Raw genomic sequence first — 15,766 nt, forward strand, 5'->3', positions numbered from 1 at the left:
TGTGCTATTTATGTTCAAGTTGGGCTAGAGAGTACTTTTGATTATCTCTCTTATTATATGTGACATAATCCTCTGGATAGATTGCTCCAGCTTTTTATTACCAGTGAAAACACTGCTCTTCATATTAATGTGGAGTAACCGTTCATGTGGCTTCATCTCAGCCAAGCTCAGCTTTCTGAAAGGTCGGTTTCTAATTCAGTTTGGTAATCCCCACTCCTCCTCTAGTCCAGGCACAGAGAGAAGTCTCTCCAGAGAGCAATCCATTTTACCAAGCTTGGGACAGAGTTACCTTTCCCCACTCTGCTTTTCTGAGTCAGTCATTGCTCTCTAAGTTCTGAGCTTAGTCTATAACAAGTTTTAGACCTTTAAATGTGTCATGAGTCAAGAGCTCAGTTCAGTAATTCGAAATACCTACTGCAGATTTGTCAAAGGTGAACACACAGAGATGGGGAGACATTATAAAAACTGCTATGATGCCGTGATTTTCATAGTTTAATGTGACTTGATGTATTGACTTATACAGCAGTAAATACATGATGGGAAGCCTGCTGCATTAAGAAAAAGAGCTTTAGAAATCTGGCCTTGGTATACTTCTGTTCTGCTTTGATTTTTTTTTACCACCAGGTTGCCCCTGGGTTGCTCTGGAAGCCCCTTAAAAAACCACAGAGGGTCATTCTTGTAGAGGTCAGGTATTTTCCAACTGTGCTGTTATTGCTTCATTAATCTGAAAGAGGAAGCTTGGCATTGGGGACATTATTGAATGCTGGATTGACCTGCAGTTTTCTGAACGATGTTGGCTTTTCTTTACAAGGGCCCCCATATGCTTAAAATTTACATTTCTGTTCCAAGCTGAACTTAGAAAAATAATTTAGATTTTATTTTATGAGTATTCGCATGCAAAATTTGCAGATAAAAATAGATTATTAGACACACAGAGTCAGAGTTTAAAACAATTCTAACTACTGAGACCAGTATTAAAATACAATTAAATAAGAGCTTTTTTTAAAGGACTTGGGATATTTATTTTAGTTTCTGGCCAAAATGGTGCAGTTAGTAAATAGATCTCTGCATGCCTAAGTTCCTTAAGTTTGAGTTTTGAAGTATTCAGTCTTAGTCCTTTTGTTCCACATTTGACAGTTGCTAAGGTGTTGATATGTACAGAGAATTATGGTCAGGGAATCTCCATAAAAGCCAAAACCTGAAATCCTGGGAACATGGCAGCTGTTCTGTGCTTTCTCTTAGTGGTGTTTGGGGTTCTGCGTTGTTTGGATCTGTGGGAGAAGTGCAATAACCCATATGTTTACACTAATAATATACTCCATAATATTTCTTTTGTTACTATCTGGATTTCAGTTTATTATTATGGATTAAATAGTATGCAAATTCAATTGCTTATGAAAGACAATATTGCATGTGAAGTACTAAGTTTCTTCTAGGATATTCAAACAAAGCTTAGAAACATTTTCCTATTTTGAAAAAAAATTCAAAATGATTTAATGAGATTGACTTTAGTTCCACTTGTAATCAAATCTATTGCTTGTATTTTGTAATAAAAATGAATTGTTTATTCATAAATTGTTTGCTTGTAAAGTAAATTGTTTCATCTTTAGTCTTTGCCATTAACAAAATGAAGTAGTTTTAATATCTGTGAATTATTTTTTTTTCCAATATGAACACATCTATTTTTGCAGTTCTACCTCTTTCTGGAGTTACAAATGGATATCAATGTGCCATCACAAAGAAAATGTAAATCAGTGCCTGTGAAAGATTAAGTTTTATGAGTTCCTAAACCCTTAAGTTATGAATGCAGTTTTGGTGCAGTCTGTAACAGCAATTACTTCCATATTGCTGTGCTATTAGAAGAGCAAAGCCATAATAATATGATGCACTAATTGCTGCCTTTAATAGCAAAGCGTGAGGTTGTTGATTTCTTTTTACTGCTTAGGGAGTCACTGTTATGTGTACAGACTCTGCTGTAGATGTTAGCTCTAGAGTTTAAATTCGATTCATGCTGTTTTGAACATACTTGCTATTGTGTTTTCCTGAGAGTAAGGAGATTTTTATTAACTGATTAATGAAAAATATTTATGAAGTGTGGAAAGACTCAGAAAATAAGTTTTCTGCTAGTACATAACTTTCACCATGTTTCAGCTCTTTATGTTCAGTGTTTACTCGTCCAGAGTCATAAACAAGAACCAGACAGAGGTGTAATGGTGTCCATATGTTGAGAACCAGCTTTACTACTTTTACAAAAGAAAAATTAACTTAATAATTATTAGAAATATGTAAAGAGAAAATAGAAACATAAGCAAAGAGAAAATAGAAACATAAGCTGGCATTGGATTCTATGTAGCACATAAAGCTGCACTGCATTGTTGCAGTGTGATTGAGCAGAATAAATACATTGGCAGTTCAAAGTATTTAAATAGTTTGGAATTTAGAAATTATTTGATAAATGTAAGCATTAAGTACCTTAAGGTTTTATATACCTTCTCTTAAAACAAAGCTCTGAATGCAGTAAGAGGTTGTCACTAAATCAGTCTGCCAGTGCCAAAATAATAATGTGATCCTGGAGGTGAAGTATGGAACATTGGTTACCTCTTTTTTAAAGACTATCCGAACAGCCTTTTCTTCTTATTTTTATTTTTCTATTATTTTTTTATTCTTCCGTTCAGTGACATTTTGGTAAGCCTAATTAGTTAAATTTTAAAAATCAAATTCTGTGTTCAAGTATTTTACTGACACTATAATATTGATTAGAAATTATTTGGTAGTTTTCTGTTTGGGGTTTGGTTTTTTTTCTTTTTTTTTTTTTTTCCCCCTATAAAATCAGACTGAGAAACCTTCCAGTAATGTATGATTACTGTTGCAGCATTGAAAGCTTTCCTGTGAAATGTCCAGGTCATCCTTTCTGATGTCAGTAATGCAGTGTGGCCAGTAGGTTGTAGATGAGATGTGCTGAGGCCTGACCTGTTGGAGTGAGGGCTCTGGAGAGCAATACCCTGTGCAAAGTTCAAGTGGGGATTTTCTCAGCTGGATTGCTTCAAATCCAGTGCATTTCTGTGGTGTTTCATCACAGAAACGTGTGTGACTGGCTATGCACTGTCAGACCCACTTCTGTATCTACTGGGAACTGTTTAATCTACACCCGGGAGGAGGATGAAACTTTTTCTTTTAATGTTGTAATGTGGTACAGCTTATTCTTAAAGCAGAAGCTTTTGTAATAGAAAGAAAAAAGCTCTTTTATTTCTCCTTGTACTTTTCAGTGGCTAAAAATTCTGCTAATAAGTTTGGAATGAATAGTATTGTTTCTTCATCTGCTTAGTAACTGGTTCTGTTAAAAGCAGAGTGTGTTTCCATGTGCTGTGTGTTGTACCTGGTTACAGATAAAACAGGTACAACTATCTTCCACTTTCTATCAGTAAAATGCCTTGAGGGCATAACATTTTATGGAGGAAAAGATGTTATTATTTGCTATCTTTACCATCATTATTAGACTTAATATAATGCACACAACACACAGAATGCTGTAGTATTGATAGGTCATGTTGTAAATCATATTACATTTGCCATTTGTCATTTTTTTGGAACAGTACAGTAAACTCTGGAAATTTGGGTGCTTAGAGTTGTTCAAAGAGAGTTTGAAGATGATGGGCAGGGATGAATTCTATTTGATTCTTTACTGAAAACCAACAGAAATCAGTTGGTTAGCTATCTGTATTTTGTATTAATCAACTCTACAGAGAAACTCACATCAGGAATTGAAAGCTGAGCAAAAGAATTTTTCTGCACAGTACTCTATTCAGTGTTCAGTAGTTTTGAGAAGTCTAGGAGGAGATAAGAGGGGAGGCTATTTGTAATAAGCTTTCCTCCCTCTTTTTTTTCTTGTACTCTATTGAAAAGACCTGCCAGTTTGAAAAATACCATCAGGAAGAAAGGAATTATTATAGCTCCAGCCCTCAGGGGTTCCTCATCTGAAAATCAGCCTTTAATATGGTTTTATGATCTTCCCTTGGTGTTAAATCCCACTTTTTCTAAAATAAATTTCTAAGTACAGGAAAGACTATATGTTCATAATGTGTATGTTTGTAAAAATAAGAAAATAAATGTCAACACTTCCTAAGATCAGATGAAAATTTAGTATGGGTTTTAAAATCAGACAGAAATTTAGTGTGGGTTTCCTAAATTGTTTCCTTTACCATCAAAGGCACATGAGCTCACATGTGCTGTGTCTGTTAATGTGCAGTCACTTAAGAGCATCAAGGACTTGATTTTAAAGTGTAACAGTAAGATTTTGCAGGTCAATTGTTAAAATGCTTGTTTTTTGGTTGAAACTGTTTCAGGACTATCTCTCTGGCGTTGTGCATACTTTCACCACTCTGTTTAAGTAGCGAAAATAAGAAAATAACTGTGAAAGATGAAGTGTATTAATAATTCCATAGTGTTATGATAACATAATGTTAACAATGATAGTGATAGAAGGTAGGAGTTGAGAAAGAAGTCAGAATTTTGGGATGTATTGCTAAGACCATGCATGAAACTTGCTATACTTTCTTCACACTGCTAATTCCATGGAGTTCACCACCTGATGTCAAAATTATTGCTCTTTGAGCCATCTGCATTACTCCAGTAATAATGTGCTTTTAGTTTCTGTTTCCAATTTATAAAGAGGTGTAATTGATTTATTTATCACAGCCATGGTCTCACACTGGCTCTCTTGGTGGGATCAGGCTGTGGTTGGTGGAAGCCTGAGTTGACTTAGTGGTGTTGCTGCCACAGCTGTGCCATGCTGTCCCCTCCTGGCGCTGAGTCCATCCTCATGTGACCTTGCACAGGGTGTTCCAGTGTGCTTTGCTAACAGGATGCTGACTGCACAAGGTGCTGCTGTCAATAATTTTCTGCAGTGAATGATTTTCTGCATTAGCAGTGCCAGAACAGCAGCACTGGCAGAGTTGAGCTGTTCTGACACTGTGAATGAGACCAGCTTGGAAGACAGTTTGTTCCTCCTGGATTTATCCATTTCTGGTTTTTTAAGCTGAGGAGTGAGGTGTTATGATGTGACTACTGAGAGATGCTTCTACCCAAATTAAGTTGCAAAAACTCTTCACTTTCCTTGAAGCTTCAATCTGTAGGTGCTGCCTATTTCTTTTACTGTGGGATTGGAATATATGAAGTCAGTAAAGTTTAAGTAGGAAATAATGAAGAGCAGAGTAATTATTCTAAAGAACTAAAACTCTAGTCAGGAAAGAAAAAATAAACCACACTGAAACCTCATTTGTGTACAGCAGTTCCAAAAGAAATGTGCTTGAATAATTAATTTGACATGGAGATCCTGATTCAGCATTCCTCTCAAGTATGTGGAAAGTAATTAGCAGCATATTTAAATCAAGATACCAAAAGTAAGACAATAATGAGATGGGTTGCACATCTGGAGGAGTGATAGTTTATCTTAAAACACTTAAGAAAAGAACTGAGTTCACTGCCAGAGATATTCCATTAAATACTTATAAATTGAAACCCTTTAGCTAATTTGAGAATGTGTAAACATGAGGGCAATATGACTGATGCCTTGATAGCAACAATGGCCAGGGCTTGTTCCTGTGGGTGTTGAAAGTGGCTGTGAAGGCAGACAACTGTCTGTAATAAAGTGACTTTTCTGTGAATGTCCTATGGTCTTGATAAATGTTAGGATAAATCAGTGTTGCTGACAGGTTCTTGAAGCATCTACTCACAAATGCATCTAAAAGGAGTAGAGTTGATTTATCCTTGAGTGGTTAAAATATACTTCACATGTATTTTGCTGAAAACTTTTCAAATTATTTGATATATGCTTGGTGTTTTGTCTTTCAGCTTGTGATGAATGGAAGATTTTACCAAAACCTAATCTGCATCGAGATGTCAACAGATTTGGTCACACTGCTGTTGTCAGTAATGGGTAAATGAAGTGTCTCTTAAATTTTCCTTGCCATTTTTCTGAAGGAAAAACCTGTAGAAGAAGTCACATTTAAGTGAAGTATGGTTCAATAGCAGAACTGATATAACTTGTTAAAAGGGAAAGAAAGTAGTGCTCATCAGGTAATCAGTACAGCTAATCCCCAGTCTGCTGGGGATCTGTTCAGTGACATTTTAGGTGAATGTTCCAGGGTACTGAGGTGTTTTCTCAGCATTGAGGGCTACACTGAATTTCATATTTGGTATCAACTATAACCCTCACTTAGGTGTGATGAAAGAAATCCTTTTCTCTTTGCAGTATGCTATAATTCTTCTACAATCATAAAATAACCGTGTAACTAAAATTTGCTGGGGAAAAGGGAGCATTTTGATGATACTGATACAGTCATCATCTCTACCACTTGAAGGAGGAAAAGCCTGCCAGAAACTAGATGATATTAAGTTGGAAAAGTTGTAGAAAACAATAGTGAGGTTTAAAGAAATGTATATTGTTACCTTGTCAGCTTTTGTTTTGCTTGTTGCCAACTGGCCTAGTATCTGAAGTTGCAGTGCTATAGATCATTGTACCTCTGCTACATTATGCATCACACTAATAAAGTCACTACTGAAGTATTTGTGGGCAACTTATGGATCCTGTATGAAAGGATCCTGTAGAGGTCAGAAATGAGGTAATGAGTAATGCTACAAATAAGAGTGTGACTGCTTTTAACAAAAATAGCACTAAATTGTAAGTATGTACACAGAGCACTTGACATTAATCAATGAACAGATTTATTTATTAAGACAAAATTACTTGGAATTAATGAATTCAGCAACTGATAGTTTTTCATTATGATTTGTGTGTTTTATGCCATCTAAGCCATGTCTGATACTTTGAGAACTGTCACTTTCTATTAATTACATTAAAAATGTATTTGTTTTTTAAGAACACAGTGGTATTTTTGGAAGGGTTTTTGATACCAAAACAGTGCAATACAAGACACTCTCCAGATTTCTGCTATTGGTAACTCTGTGATTAATTCTGTTTTAAGAGTATATCATACAACAAATATAGAGGCTTTCTATTACTATCTTTTACCTGAGACAGTTCTTAGTTTTAATGAGAAGGGTGAGGATTCAGGTTTAATTTTTGCTTCCTGTGTCAGCAGCTACTGCACCAGAAATGGTACCAAAAACAAATATCCATCTTGCCAACTGTTGCTGCCTGTCTTGCAAAGAATGTTCTTGTTTTCAGCAGGCCAGTATTTCATGCTTTATTCTCAATATCGAACTGCAAAAATTACTGCATTCTTTCAAAGCTCTTAATTTTTTTTCCCAGATATTTGAATATCCCACTCCATAATAAATGCACAGGGAGCTTTCAGCAATTTTTTTAAACTCTCAACTTCCATGGAGAAATAAATTGAAAATGTAATCAATAAAGGAACCACTGATAGAGTCTTTATTAGAGAAAGAATAAGATTTTTTTGATGATAGTATGTGGCTTTTTAATTGTGCATCAAGTCAGATAAGAAATCAAGAAAATGTGTCTACAATAACAGTTAAATTTCCTTGCTTTTCTCCAATAGGTCCATGTATATATTTGGAGGTTTTTCAAGTGTTCTGTTGAATGACATCCTCGTGTACAAGCCTCCCAACTGTGAAGCATTCAGAGATGAAGAGCTGTGCAAAAATGCTCGTCCAGGAATAAGGTGCCTGTGGAACAAGAAACATTGTGAATCTTGGGAATCTGGACATGCTAATAATATCCTTAGAGCAAAATGTCCCAAGAAAACAGGTAAGTGAATTCTAGTCAGGCTTGTAATGCAGTGTAGGAGATAGGGGTGGGCAACCCCCAGAGAAGTGACCACGTGGAGGTGGTGACTGGAATGTTAAGAGTGTTCCCCTGTGAGAATACCCAGTGCAAGAGATCTCTTTTTTGGAAAGAAAATTCAGTTGTGCAATCCTTTTGTATTTTACATGCAGAGAAGTAGATGCAAAAGAGCACAAGTTTAAGATGCTAAAGCAGAGCAGAACACTGAGAGCACAAATGGGCACTGCAAGTGATAGCTGGTGTTATGGGCATATGGCACTCCTATACCTGTGTGTGCCAGTGCCAGTAAGAGAGGAAAGCATCACTGCTTCAAGCAGATTACCTATGAAACAGAAGCATTTGTACAGAAGAATATAGTGCAGGCACAGCTGGAAAAAAACCTGAGGCAAACAAGCCCTTTGCAGTGTGTCAGATGAGTTCAAGTTTGTCATATGAATTTCTCTGTGGCATTGTGATGGCTGTATTGTTTGAAACAGCAATTTACTGTTATGAATAACTGTTCCAACCTATTCCTAAGCATTTTGGCTTGTCACAAATAAATTGCTTGTGAAAGTGTTGTTCTTATATGTCACATGAACAGAATATTTATCCCTGCTACATGCACCTACTATTTTTTCTGTGCATCTTTCCTTTCAGCACAGTGTAAAATTGCTTCCCAGACTTTGGCTATGTGCTGTGTGTACAAACTGCCATACAATTAAACTGCCAGTCTGTGTTTAATGTTTGTTGAAAAGTTACTAGCACTGCTATTAATCAACACTTCAAGACATTTTATTTTTCTGATAGCTTGTACTTGTTTCTAGACTGGCTATAAAGTCTCAAACTCAGGAAAAAAAAGGTACGTGATATAACAAAAACATTATCCAGGTACAGTTTTCTGGAAAATGGCTTTTGTACAGTGTCAGAACTTTTAGAGATCTACAGTCTAGAAAGTTCCATCTATATAGAAAAAGAAAAAAAACCTTGTGGCATTATATTCAAAAGTAATACAGATAAAGGTAGATTTTATAAAAAGCTGATCATAGCAACAGGTATTTATAAAACCCAAGCAAAACAAAGCGCAGACAAGCTGAAGGAAAATTAAAAAGTTAAAACAGTTTCTCAAGTACAGGTGCTGCAGTGGAAATAAAGTACAACTCAACATGGAAGAGATTAGGTCTGTATAATTCCAATTCTGCAGAAGTTATGTGAACAGCACTGTTTCACTGCTGTAATATTCTTCTAGTTTCAGGTAGTAATTTTTTGCCAAAAAACAATTTTTCATATATTCTATTACATTACTTGGCTCAGTTGTTACCTGGTTGAGAGTATCATCTGCGAAACTGCTGATGGTCAATATTTAAAGGATAAGCAGAAATTTTAGTGGTTTTCAAAAGATCGATTCTTGGATGACAAGACTTTCCTGGCCGGAGAATCTTTTAAGCTTGCACACACCTGAAACTAAAGGAGGAGCCAAACCAAACAGGAATTAAACACAGTAATCAGCATAGGAGATGATACAAATGCTCCTCTTTTGCATAATGATGATTTTTAAAACCTTGCCTCCTTTAAACTGAAGTAATAGTCTGTGTCCTAAATGATTTTACATAGCCTAAATTTTAGTCCAAGTTCCATTATTAAGAATACAACATTAACTCTTTTTCAAATGCTTTTTGTAGCTAAAGGACAGAGCTTTAACTTACCGGTCATTTTTAGGTTTACAAATTAATTTACAAAGATTTAAAATGTCCATGTCTTGCTCATATCTGTCTTAGATTGTTTTATTTACTGCTTTTATCTCGTCTTCCTTCATAGCCATCTAATATTTTTTGTAGAATCCTACATTTGAAGAAAACCTTTCCATGTTAAAAGAGTGAAGGAAAAATACTTGAAAAAAGTTTTTCATACTCTTAATTTTTGCATTGTGCTGAGAGCTTTCATGCTGTAAATCAGTGAATATTCCGTTAGTTGATATGAGACTTACGAACCTTCAAATAAAGTCATTGCAGAAGGAATTTTTAAAGGCGCAAATCCTATTAACTGAATAGAATTAATTTCCTACAGTAACTTAAACCCTTATGAATGGCTAGAGTTCAAATGAAGGCTGCAACAGGAAAAGCTCTGAGGAAGTGTCAGAAACGTGGCGTTTTTCTCCTTTTCTCTGTTTGGTTTGTGTGGCAGCTGCTGCCGACGACAGATGTTACCGGTACGCGGATTGCGCCAGCTGCACGGCCAACACCAACGGCTGCCAGTGGTGCGACGACAAGAAGTGCATTTCAGCAAACAGCAACTGCAGCATGGTGAGTCCTCGCAAATCTGAGCATGTTAGCAATACTTGTCCTTTTCTAGGTGTAGTAGATTAGTAGTTGCTTGTTTTCAGCACAAACAAACTTGTATTCCAGACTTTTGAGCTAAAAGTGTTGCAGAAGGCAGAGCTGGACTTCAGCAAAAAAAATCTGTTTCAGAGTAAAACAAGTATTCTTCAGGGTTGTATTGTCTACTATATATTTCTGAAGACAAATACTTTTATCCCCTAATTAATGACATTCGAAAAGTCATAGTCATTATTAACTTGGATTTTGTGCTTTTGTGGTGTACAGTAGGCAGGCAGAAACCATGGAATCCCATCAAGGGTGCTGTTTGGTTTTTCCCCTTTCAAACACAACCAGACCAGTCTCATTAGTCATGGTCTTCTGATCATTGATTGTCATAGAAATGCTTTTCTTTGTCATGGAGTCACTTACCATCTCATTAAAGGAATATGAGCTTCTGTAACCATGAGGTCCAGTGGCTTTTTACTGATCTTTTTACTGATCTTTTTAACTACAAGCCATAAGATCGCATAGATTCATGCAATTTTATAGTTTTCCCTTTTTAACAATGCCTAGTGCCATGTTTTATACTTTATGTTGTTGTTCACCAGCTGCTTCATCTCTTGCTTGTTCATTTGCTTTTCGTCAAGCTTATAATAGTGTTTTAGCATTATAAGTTTTGCCTTCTTACACTTTTTAGCTATCCATAGACACCTGGCTGTACTTGAGTTCAAAATCCTTTCTTGACACAGTTTCATTAGTAAAAGTATCTTGCTCTCTGGCTTGAACCTGATGCAAATCAATCTTGTTCTCCAGACAAATTAAGGTGTGAGTTGGATTGATTGTGACTCAAATCTTGCCTGTTCAGGGTGAGCACAGCCAGCTCTAATCACTGGCATTTGTAGCTAGTCACTACTAATAAAAGCAATGCAGACACAAATTCATCAGTAGTCATGTTATAAGTCTGTCAGAGGGATTTCACATTCCAGGCACTAATGGTTAGTTTCCTTTGTGATCTTCAAGGGCCCTTCTTTTCCTGACACGTTGTTCTCCATTAGGAGCTAATTTTCTAACCGTGGTTTTCAGCTCTTGAACAAGGAATAGTTGCTAAGGAGCAGACCATCTTCATTCCTAATAAATGATCCCTAGTAAATGTGGAGCACTAGGTATTTTAGCACAAACTTCTTGGTTCAGTGTCCTTCTTTGACAACCTTTCATGACTAAGATTGTCAGCTTAATTAGCAAACGATGCTCCAGTCTGCTCTGTATAATTTCCTGTCTTTTATTTTGGGTTTGAAGTGGATAGCAAGGGCTGTTAGTGTTGTTACTGAGGAATGGGGTAGCAAAAATTCATCAAAATGACTTCTGGAAAGAGGTGCTGTCATAAATGGGAGGTGGCTGTTGTAAAATTAGTCTATTGGCCATGAGATGATGGAAGCAGAATTTTGCAGCTTCGATAAAACCCACTAAAATAGCATCAACAGAATGGCACCATGTGGAAAACCAGAATGGATCAGGCTGATTATCCATTTTCATAGACTGCTACTTCTGGACTAGGCCCACAAACGAAAATGTTGTGACAGCACTGTGATGGTAATAGGGGATAACAAGCTGTAGACTTAGGAACATCACAAGGAGCTTTTGCAGCTGTACAAAGGCCTTGATTTATGACTTAGATCATAGAACTCCAGATGAGAATGACAATAATGTTCTATAATCTGCTGCTGTTGCCTCAAGGAAACTGGCCAGTTTACTAAAGGTGTGCTGTCAACCAGTTTGGCATTGGCCTCATGGTCACAGATAGATGCAAAGCAGATATTGCAAAGTGTGGCTACTCTGGTGGTTGGAAGGCCTGTAAAATATGAACATTTTCCTGAGGTAATTCTAGTTGGACAGATGGACTTAATGAGTAGTGCTAATGCACTAATGATGCACACTCACCTGCCTGTCCTCACCCTCTGATGTGAGCCAGCACTTTAGCAGGACACTGTATTCTCCTCCTGTGCAGACTCATGCATCATCAAGGTATAGATCATGCAGATAATGTATGTATATCACACTCATATATGATGTCATTGCAAGCAGAAGCTTGCAATGCCTGGTTGATATGGATCTGCTTAATATGTTTATGAAACTGTATTCACCCTCTATGTCTGCACATAAAATGCTTTATCTTGCATCCTATGAAAATGATACTCCCTTGCTGCTGATCATGTTGTGCAGAAAATTGACTATATTTTATAATGGAAACAAGTCTTTACCAAAAAAAAGGAGAAAAAAAATAAAAAAAGAAAAGACTTTGTGGGAGAGATTAATTTCATTTTATATTGCTGCTTCTTTACAAGATGTCATTTTTCATGCAGTAGTACGTGGAGGAGTAAGCTCCATGAAGACAGAATCTTCTTGTACTTTACCAAATAAAATGGTAAATTGCTGGAGAGGGCTGACTGATTGCAATAAAATGCAGTTTTCTCTACTGAGGAAGAGAGATTGAACTTCAGAATAAAAAATTTAATTTATCAATTTTGCTTAATTTCTGAGGAGAAAAAAGAATTGATTAAGTAGCCTTAAAGAGAGCCTTAGTATGTTGAGGCATAGCTGAATTATTTTATTTCTGCCTCCACCCAGTATTGCATTTTTGAAAATGTCATGGCCTTCAGAAGCTCCAAGGGGAGCACGTTCCCATAAGGGGTTCATGTTTCCTCTCTGACTGAATTTCTTGTGTGTTGGTTCATGTGGGGACATGTGCAATACAACAAAGCCCCAGTTGGTCACAGTTGCCTAAACACAGCCTAGAATGGGGTGTGATTTAAGAGTTCTTTATCTGAGTGTGGCAACATAAAACAAACATTGTCAAATCCATGAAGGGGATGATAAAGATCATTTTGCCAAGGAAATGGGATACTAGAGGAGGCTTCAAAAAGACCTACAGTCCTACATTAATAAATATTTTTACACAGTGCCTTAAAGACAAGAATCCCTGGTTTTTTTTCGTGTTTTCATTGCTTCCAGAAAGCTCCTTCTTTCACAATAGAAGTCTCTGGATTATACAGTAATACCAAGAATAGTAATCATGGTAATCTGCCTACATTTGAGGAATTCAAAGAATAGTCAAGAGAAAATATATAAAGTAATAGAAAGAAATATGAATAGAATCAAATTTGTCTTGGAGGAAACAGAGAAAATTTATGAGTAAGAAGTACCCAATAGCAAGTTTTGGGAGTAGCTTCAGGGAAATAATAGTGAATCTATGAATCTATAAATTGATAATTTACATTTACTCTAGGAGAACTAGACAAGGTTATACTGTTAACCTGAAAAAATCCAGGAGGAGGAGAGAGGTACATAATTTAATAGTGATTTCTGAAATTCTAAGATAAACTACTGTAGTATTTTCATTCTCCAGTAAATATTCAGAAAATCACTGCAGTTCATAAGTCTGTCTATATACTACCATATCCGGATCAGTACTTAAAAAAATCTAAGTAAATCAGACATGAGGGAGGCTTTATACATAACATGATTTACTCATGCTTTGGAGTGTAAACATTATAAATATCCTACAGCAATATAGAAGTTCTGTAACAGATGGACTGTCATCTTTCTGAATTTCATTGGGTTTGGTAGTTTAAGTTATAACCTTAATATTGTGTTAATATGAATTACCTATTGGAGTTACATCTACATTGAACTAATGAGATTTTCAGGCAAGCAGTGTTTAAATTGGATTTAAGGGAAATAAATGCTGGGAATAAGGGAATACAACAAAGAATATTATTATAGAACAGTCACTAGTACTTTGAATTTTATTTTAAACATTAAATAACCAGCACACAACAAGCTTCATGATTAGAAAGTAATAGAACAAATATCTCAGCTTAGGTGGAAAATTGTAATCTGTATGTAATACCACTGAAGAGTATATAATTTAAAAAAGAAATCTGAATGCTTAAGGGTATGTCAAAATGAAATGTTAAATGTGAGTGTTAGTTGAGCAGATGTAAATGAGCAGAGGGTGGTTACTTGTGCTCTAAAATGCACTTTAAAGCATCTCTCAGGAAGTTTTGTGAGTTTGTTTCATGACTGAGGGAAACTAAATGTGGGTTTGTACTGAAGTTGGTTTTTTTTGTGCTTTACTGTTGTGTGCATTTTTGGCCTAGATAGTAACAAGTCTGTTACTTGCTGGCATTGCCTTTGGCTCTGTTTTGTGTTGTGGTGCAGATTGCTGCACCTGCTTCTCTGGTTCTTTTTGCTTTCACAGTAGCATTCCCTATAGAACAGAAAAAAGTCAGGACCTCTGAAAACAAACTTTCTGGTAGGCATCTGATCCATTAAAGGCAAAAAATAAAAATAAAATAAAATGCCTCAACAGCCGTGTTGTTCAAATGGCGTGAAGCTGGTTTTGTGTGAGATTGAGAATTCACTTTCACAAATGCATTATTTCAGGACTTTAAAAAAACAGAAATAAAAGGAGACGACTTTTCTCCCCCCTGCCCTATCTCTGCCATATTCCAGTACCAACCACTGTGTAACTTATTGTCATGCAGTCCCTTTCTAAGTTGTTTAATCATACTCCTGGACACTAATAGAAAGGAAAGGAACCAACGTTTTCAATAAATCATGCATTTGCTATCCAAGTGCAATCCATTATTGCTGCCATGTATTATTTTAATCTTTTGTTGTTTAAGAGAGACAAGACTTGTTAGGGTTTGACAAGAGGGACTCCCAGAGGTCCCTTCCAATCTCAGCTGCTCTGTGAGTATAAAGCTGTCTTGCATTAGAACTTGCTTTTAATTATTACCTTGAAATTAAGTTGGTGGAGAGAGCCTTATAGGTGAGCTGATGAATTGGCTCAGGATTTAGGGCAGTTCATTAAATAAGGTATCAATACAATGTCTTAATTAAAAGTACTATGCAGAGGAAAGAAAGATTTGTATTCAAAATGTCTAACTTGGAAGTCCTCAGTTCTCAGGAAAAAAACCAAACACTGACCAAATCCAATAAAAATCCCCAGGTAATAATTCTTTCAGTGTTTACTGCTTTTCTTCTATGCTAAGGTACCACAGGAATAAAGTTATCCCTGGTTTTGTGTTGTGTGTGGAGCATATTCTTGCACCTTCAGTCAGTTATATGTAATTATTTTGCACCTTGTGCCATTTTTTATGTTCTGTTTGACTATGTTTCTTGCTTTAACCTGCAAAGGAGGAAATAGTTTAGGGAAAGTATTACCCTGAAGTATCTAAGAAATAAATATTTATTTTAGTTTTTTAAGCTCTTCCTGCTCTCTGTACAGGGAATTGGCCTCTTCAATGTGACACTCAGTTGTGTAGAACAAGTGGAGTGGTTTGTGCTGCAGTATTGCATTCTGCATCTGGTAAAGGGTTCTTCATAATGAGCTTAAATTCAGCCCAGCTTTTAGGTGGCCATGACTTTCTGGGAGGGATCTATCTGCTCTGTATTTCCATTTTGACTTCTGTTCTTTTAGTAGATGTCTGCTTGAGATGCTGCTTTGTCTGTTTGTTTTTACAGTCGGTTAAAAACTACACGAAATGTCACGTGAGGAATGAGCAGATCTGCAATAAACTGACGAGCTGCAAGAGCTGCTCCCTGCACCTCAACTGCCAGTGGGACCAGCGGCAGCAGGAGTGCCAGGCCCTGCCTGGTAAGGGGACACTGCTGCTCACAGCTGCTTTCAAACCTGAGAAAAGCT

The 15,766-nt window shown here is 36.4% G+C and overlaps 1 protein-coding gene across 2 annotated transcripts in view; it reads left to right on the forward strand.

Annotated features, from left to right (window-relative positions):
• Positions 1-15,766, forward strand: part of ATRNL1 (attractin like 1) — a 428,662-nt gene that overhangs the window by 76,858 nt on the left and 336,038 nt on the right. For both annotated transcript variants that reach the window (XM_058810434.1, XM_058810433.1), the window contains exons 11-14: positions 5,851-5,935; positions 7,521-7,729; positions 9,926-10,044; positions 15,586-15,718. In XM_058810434.1, the coding sequence (XP_058666417.1) occupies positions 5,851-5,935; positions 7,521-7,729; positions 9,926-10,044; positions 15,586-15,718 (546 nt within the window). The remainder of the gene's footprint in view (positions 1-5,850; positions 5,936-7,520; positions 7,730-9,925; positions 10,045-15,585; positions 15,719-15,766) is intronic.

The sequence above is a fragment of the Ammospiza caudacuta genome, chromosome 9 (assembly GCF_027887145.1).
Source record: "Ammospiza caudacuta isolate bAmmCau1 chromosome 9, bAmmCau1.pri, whole genome shotgun sequence".
Lineage (NCBI taxonomy): Eukaryota > Metazoa > Chordata > Aves > Passeriformes > Passerellidae > Ammospiza > Ammospiza caudacuta.